General features: G+C 67.5%; 1 protein-coding gene across 1 annotated transcript; it reads left to right on the top strand.

Annotated features, from left to right (window-relative positions):
* The first annotated feature begins 3,178 nt into the window (after nucleotides 1-3,178).
* Nucleotides 3,179-6,523, top strand: OPN1SW (opsin 1, short wave sensitive). The gene is made up of 5 exons (XM_064656867.1): nucleotides 3,179-3,969; nucleotides 4,367-4,535; nucleotides 4,852-5,017; nucleotides 5,392-5,631; nucleotides 5,906-6,523. Exons 1-5 carry the CDS (start codon nucleotides 3,627-3,629, stop codon nucleotides 6,026-6,028), a joined length of 1,041 nt encoding a protein of 346 aa, XP_064512937.1. The 5' UTR covers nucleotides 3,179-3,626; the 3' UTR covers nucleotides 6,029-6,523.
* Nucleotides 6,524-6,919: the final 396 nt, after the last annotated feature.

Here is a 6,919-nt window from a genome sequence, read left to right as displayed (position 1 = left end):
GCCGTGCCTCAGTTTCCCATCACGGTGCCACATGTCTGGGGAGAGGGCTCGGTCAATTTTGGGGTGCCCCCCGAACCCCCCGCCCCCCGAGTTTCTCGTGTGTGTGTGTGTGTCCCCAGACACCTCGGCACCTGGGGGGGGGCAGGGGGGACACTCGGGTGACCCGGATCTGGGTCTTTTTGGGGGGGTGATTTGGGGGGTATCGTGTTCCCCCCAGTTCCGGTGCCTGCCCTGGAAGCTTCCAGCGGGGGCAGTGTGGGGGGTGCGGGTGCACCCCGAGGTGACAGCGGGTGACAGGGGGTGACGTGGGGGGGTGACGTGGGGGGGGTGACGCGGTGGCGCCTGCGCCAGCACCTAAAAATAACCCGCCGAGTCAGAGCCACGCACCGGCACCCAAAATACCCCGGGGGGGCACGCGGCGGGGGGGCACCCCAACACACCCACACCAAAAATACCCCGGGTGTCTGGGTGGGCATGTGATGGGGGGGAACACAAAGGGATGACACCCCGGGCCCCCCGAACCCACGGCAGGTGTGGGATGGTTTGGGGGGTTGGGGTGGTCGGGGTGGTCCAGGAGGTGGGGTCAGGAGGCCTGGGGAGGTCCAGGGGGTCGATGTGCTCCAGGAGGATCGGGGGGGTCCAGGCTGGGGGTTCGGAATGGTTCTGGGGCAGGTCAGGGGGCCTGGGGGGGCAGAGAGTGCTTGGCGGGGGCTTCTGGTGCCCGCCGGGGTCTGGGCTCCGCTGCAGCCGGGGCAGAGGAAGATGATGGGGAAGGCCGTGATGAAGGGTCTGACCCCACCAGTGTCTCCTGGGGAGGGGACAGGGAGCAGGCCCATCCCCTGGCGCTGGCACCATGAATCCCATGTCCCCCACCCTGTCCCTGGCTCCGGGTCCCCTCCGGGCACTGGGGCTTGGGGCACTCAGGGTCCTCGGGATGGGGGGACACGGGGAGGGGACTGTGGGCAGCATGGGGGCACAGGTGGGGTGGCAGCAGGACAGTAGGGACGTGGCCACGGGGACAAGGGGGACAGGGCTGGGGGGCAAAGGGCCAGGGGAACACGGAGTTCATGGATGGGGACACAGGGGACATGGCCACGGGGACAGTGGGGACACGTGTGGGGCCACACCCAGGAGGGCACAAAGGCAGGGACACGGAGGCCCTGGGGGGGTCCTTGGGTGCCACGGGGCTATGGACAGGGGTATGGGGTGCAGGGGCCATACTGGTACAGGTGGGTGCTGTGGGGTCCGTGGGGTGGTACTGGTGGGTGCTGGGGGGTCTGTGGGGTGGTACAGGTGGGTTCTGGGGGGTCTGTGGGATGGCACAGGTGGGTGCTGGGGGGTCTCGGCTGGGCCGGTGGTGCCGCAGCCCCCAGAGCTCTGTGCTCAACACGTCCTGCCGTGCCCACAGCACCCACCCACGGCACCCTGAGAGCCTTCCCCGCTCCGTGGCCACCTCCCTGACACTCCATGGCCACCATACCAGACTCATGGAATCCCAGGATCCCTGAGGCTGGAAAAGCCCTCCCAGCCCATGGATCCCCCCTGGGCCCCATCCCCACCTTGTCCCCCAGCCCAGAGCACTGAGTGCCACGGCCAGGCCTTCCTGGGACACCTCCAGGGCTGGGCACTCCAAACCTCCCTGGGCAGCCCCTGCCAAGGCCTCCCCACCCTTTCCAGCAACAAATTCCTCCTCAGCCCCAACCTGACCCTCCCCTGGTCCAGCCTAAGGCCGTTTCCCCTTGGCCTGGCCCTTGTTCCCTGGCAGCAGAGCCCGACCCCCCCCGGCTCCCCCCTCCTGGCAGGGACTTGCAGAGCCAGAAGGTCCCCCCTGAGCCCCCTTTGCTCCAGGATGAGCCCCCCCAGCTCCCTCAGCCGCTCCTCACAGGACTTACCTGGCCCCAGCCCCCCCATCAGAGCCCCCCCGGCCAGTCCAGGTCCCCCAGAGCTGTGCCAGGTGTGGGGTGGCCCCACGGTGCTGTTGGTCCCTGCTGTGGACACCGGCGTGTCCCCCCCGTGCCCCGGCTGTGCCCGTAGCCCCAGACCCCCCATGGCCCTGCAGCCCCCCTGCAGCCCCCCCCCGTGTGTCCCCCCAGCCCCTCAGCTCCGTGTCCCCAGCGCCCGTGGCTCTGTGGGGGCACCTCGGGCACACGCTGGAGGACACACGTGGGGCCCTCTGTGGGGTGCCCATCCCCGTGGGCCACCAGCCCTGGGGTGCCCGTCTGGGGGTGCCCAAACCTGTGGGATTCCAGTACAGCACCAGCAGAGCTGACCTGATCCAGTACAGCCCAGTACAGCCCACCACGACCCAGTTCTGCCCAGTACAGCCCAGTACACCCTGGTACAGTACGACCAGACCCAGTACAGCCCAGTACAAACCAGTACAATCCTATGTGACACAACCCAGTTCAGTACAGCCCAGTACAACCCAGTAGGATACAGTACAGCCCAGTATGATCCAATACAATACAGCCCAGTATGATCTACTATGGCCCAGTACAGCCTAGTACAGGCCAGTATGACCCAGTACAGCCCAGTATGACCCAGTACAGCCCAGCACAACGCAGGCTGCAGGTACAGTCCAAACGGTCCCTCCGTACCCCCCGTCCCTATCCCTGTCCCCTTCCTGTGTCCCCCCCGTCCCCATCCCAGTCCCAGAGCTGGACACAACCCCAGGGGTGCCCCAGGGTACCCCCCAGTGTGCACCCCCAATTCCCCACACCCCCCCCAAGGCACAGCCCCCTCGGAGTTGCCCCCTGCCCGACCCCCCCTCCCTCTCTGGGGGTCCCGGGGTGCCACGGCCCCATCCCTGCACTGGCCTTTATAGGCACCCCCAGCCCGGGGGGGCCCCAGTGCCCATAATCCCCCCCCTAAGCAGCTTCTGCTCATCCTTCCTGCCCCCCGAGGGTCCCACGGGTGGAGGGGGCGGGGGGACAGGAAGAAGCTGGGGGTCATCTGGGATTTGAGTCCCTATCAGCACACCCCCAAAGTGACCCCCCCACCCAGGTACCCTCAAAGCAATCCCCCTCCCCAGGCACCCCCAGTTTTTCACCCTCCAAGGTGAACATCCCCCTCAGTCACCTCCCCAAGCAGTGCCCCCACCCCTTAACCCCTCCCAGCTCTCCCCACCTCACATGGGGACAATCACTGGGGGGTGGCACCGGCGGGGGGGACATCCTGGGGTGCTGGGGAAGGCAGGGGGTGACCTCACGGGGAGGCCCCCAAGTTCTTCCCAGGGCAATCAGGGCCAGGCCATCCCAGGGGGGCAGGATCAAGGGGGAGGACCCCCAAGGACACCTGAGGACACCTGGACATCCTGGTGGGACTGGGACCAAGCTTGGGGGCACCTGGGGACACCGGGGCAAGCTGGGGGGAGCAGGATTGAGCTTGGGCATCCCCGGGGACCCTCCCCACACCCAGGTGTGTGGGGGGAGCTCTTCCGCCCCCCAAATCCCCCCGAGCCCCGGCAATCGGCTCGGCCTGGCTCAGGGGGCCGATTAGGCGCTGAGCCCGGCTTAGCCCCCCCTAATCCCCAAGTTTGGCCGAGCTGAGCCCTGATCCCCCCTAAGCGGCTTTAGGGGCGCAGGGTATATCAGGGGGGCGGCCGCTGCGCCCCCCCCACCGCCGCCATGGACGAGGAAGAGTTCTACCTGTTCAAGAACCAGTCAGGGGTGGGGCCCTGGGATGGGCCCCAGTACCACCTGGCGCCCAAGTGGGCCTTCTACCTGCAGACCATCTTCATGGGGGTGGTGTTCCTGGTGGGCACCCCCCTGAACGCCATCGTCCTCATCGTCACCATCAAGTACAAGAAGCTGCGGCAGCCGCTCAACTACATCCTGGTGAACATCTCCGTCAGCGGCTTCATGTGCTGCATCTTCAGCGTCTTCACCGTCTTTGTCTCCAGCTCCCAGGGATACTTCATCTTCGGGAAGCACATGTGTGCCTTCGAGGGCTTTTCGGGGGCCACCGGAGGTACGGGAGGACCACGGGGGCACCGGGGGCCGGAGGTGATGGAGTGACCACCGGGGCTGCTGGGGCTGGAGGTGATGGAGTGACCACCGGGGCTGCTGGGGCCAGAGATGACCACTATGATCTCCTGTGCTGTGGGAGTTGGGTTGATCACCATGGGCTGCAAGACCTGGGGTGACCATCTGGACCTGTAGGAGTTGACCGCTATAGTCTGGTGGGGCCGTAGGAGTTGGGGTGACCAGTGGGGTCTGGCGGAGCTGTAGGGAGGGGTGACCCTGCATTCTACTGGACCCGTAGGAGTTGGGGTGACCCCGTGACCTGGGGGTGCTGTGGGACATGGGGTGACCCGTGGCCCCAGTGGCCATGGGCGGGGTGCAAGGCAGTGGCCGTGTCCCCCCAGGGCTGGTGACAGGGTGGTCCTTGGCCTTCCTGGCCTTCGAGCGCTACATCGTCATCTGCAAACCCTTCGGCAACTTCCGCTTCAACTCCCGCCACGCGCTGCTGGTCGTGGCGGCCACCTGGGCCATCGGCATCGGCGTCGCCATCCCCCCCTTCTTCGGCTGGAGCAGGTGGGGCTGGGGGGGCACAGGGGGGTTTGGGGGGCGAGGGGGGGCCCACGGAGTGCCAGGAGGGTGGTGAGACACTCGGCAGTGCCCTGGGGTGCCGTGGGGGTGCCAGGAGGGTGGTGAGACACCCAGCAGTGCCCTGGGGTGCCGTGGGGGTGCCAGGAGGGTGGTGAGACACCCAGCAGTGCCCTGGGGTGCCATGGGGGTGCCAGGAGGGTGGTGAGACACCCGGCAGTTCCGCAGGGGTGCCACGGGGGTACCATGGGGTGCCAGGGGGTGCCACTTGGTGCGAAGCAGAGGCTGAGTGCGGGTGCTGCAGGTACCTGCCCGAGGGGCTGCAGTGCTCCTGCGGCCCTGACTGGTACACGGTGGGCACCAAGTACAAGAGCGAGTACTACACCTGGTTCCTCTTCATCTTCTGCTTCATCGTCCCCCTCTCCCTCATCATCTTCTCCTACTCCCAGCTGCTCAGCGCCCTGCGGACCGTGAGTGCCAGGGGCACGGGGGGCACGGGGGACACTGGAGCTGGGTGTGCCCGGGAGAAGGGCAGGGGGATGGAGGGTGGAGAGAGGCTGGGAGGGGTGAGAGGGAGGAAGAGATGGAGCGGAGGGAGGGATGGAGAACTGACTGGAAGGAGGGTGGGAGGGGAGGAGGAAGGGGAAGAAAGAGAGGGAAGGGAGGGAGGGAGGAAGGAAGGAAGGACAGGCTGCTTGATCAGAAGGGTGGGCAGGAGCACAGGCAGGTGCCCAGGCAGGGGGTCGGGCAGGGGATCGGGGGGTCGGGCAGGGGATCAGGGGGTCAGGCAGGGGATCAGGGGTTGGGCAGGCCCAAGGTGCCCCTGTCCCCGTCCCCATCCCAGGTGGCAGCACAGCAGCAGGAGTCGGCCACGACGCAGAAGGCGGAGCGGGAGGTGTCGCGCATGGTCGTGGTCATGGTGGGGTCCTTCTGCCTGTGCTACGTCCCCTACGCGGCGCTGGCCATGTACATGGTGAACAACCGCGACCACGGCCTCGACCTGCGCCTCGTCACCGTCCCTGCCTTCTTCTCCAAGAGCGCCTGCATCTACAACCCCATCATCTACTGCTTCATGAACAAACAGGTGACCCCGCGGGACAGGGGGACAGCCAGGGACACACGGCATGGGGGGACACACGGGGCACCACGAACACACGGGGTGTAAGGGACATCCAGGGGTACCTGGGGACACCTGGGGACACACGGTCATGGCCAGGGCCACCAACAGGGCTGGCACGTACCCAGGGATGGGAGATGGGGCCAACGTGGCATCAGGGGTGTGAGGACAGTGCCAGAGCCGGACATGGGGCCGGTGGGACCCTCAGGCTGAGCTGTCCCCTGCCCCTGTGTCCCCCCAGTTCCGCGCCTGCATCCTGGAGACAGTGTGTGGGCGGCCCATGAGCGACGACTCCGAGGTGTCCAGCTCGGCCCAGCGCACCGAGGTCTCCTCCGTGTCCTCGAGCCAGGTCAGCCCCAGCTGAGGGGCTGCGGCACCGCCCTGGACCCCACGACCCCCGGCTGCCCCCCCGGACCCCCGGCTGCACCCCCGGACCCCTGGCTGCCCCAGCTGTGGGGCTGGCACTGCCCCGGGGGTCCAGGGTCCCCGGCCAGCCTAGGATGTAGCGCGGGTGGGACAATAAACCACGGCCGCGGTCTGAGCGCAACGGGGACCCTCTGCAGGATGGGGGACACCCTGTGGGAACCCCTGGGGGACCCTTGGGATGGGGGACACGCTGGGGGAACCCCTGTGAGACCCTCGGGATGGGGGACGCGCTATGGGAACCCCTGTGGGACCCTTGGGATGGGGGACACGCTGTGGGAACCCCTGTGGGACCCTTGGGATGGGGGACACACTGTGGGAACCCCTGGGGGACCCTCGGGATGGGGGACACACTGCAGGAACCCCTGTGGGACCCTCGGGATCGGGGACACACTGCACACCCCACAGCAGGGCAGGATGGGGGCCCGGGGGTGACTGTACCCCATAGCTGGGTGGGATGGGGGTCCCGGGGGTGACTGTACCCCATAGCTGGGTGGGATGGGGGTCTCAGGGGTGGCTGTGCTCCACGGCAACGCCATGGTGGGACTCTGCTCCCTTGTCCCCTGCAGGCCCCACAGGCAGTGGGGGGGCAGGGAAGTGGGATGCTGCCCCTCCACCTCCATCCAGGGGGCTGGGCTGGGGCTGAAGCCCCCATTTATAGGGCTGGGCTGGGGCTGGATCCCCCCATTCAGGGGGCTGGGGTGGGGCTGGATGCCCTACATGTGGCTGAGGTGGGGCTGGCTCCCCCCATCTGTGGGGCTGGTATGGGGCTGGATCCCCTCCATGGGGCTGAGCCCCCCAATCTCCAGGGCTGAGGGCCAGGACTCCCCTC

This window comes from Pseudopipra pipra, chromosome 5 (genome assembly GCF_036250125.1).
Source record: "Pseudopipra pipra isolate bDixPip1 chromosome 5, bDixPip1.hap1, whole genome shotgun sequence".
Taxonomy (NCBI): Eukaryota; Metazoa; Chordata; class Aves; order Passeriformes; family Pipridae; genus Pseudopipra; species Pseudopipra pipra.
The sequence above is the reverse complement of the archived record's forward strand: the minus strand, read 5'-3'. Positions and strand labels throughout refer to the sequence as shown.

Bases quoted from the DNA above. Each gene is read 5' to 3' on its own strand.
- OPN1SW (XM_064656867.1), top strand. From the start codon at position 3,627: ATGGACGAGGAAGAGTTCTACCTGTTCAAGAACCAGTCAGGGGTGGGG. The intron at 3,970-4,366 runs GTACGGGAGGAC...GTGTCCCCCCAG, and splicing joins CTTTTCGGGGGCCACCGGAG to GGCTGGTGACAGGGTGGTCC. The intron at 4,536-4,851 runs GTGGGGCTGGGG...CGGGTGCTGCAG, and splicing joins CCCTTCTTCGGCTGGAGCAG to GTACCTGCCCGAGGGGCTGC.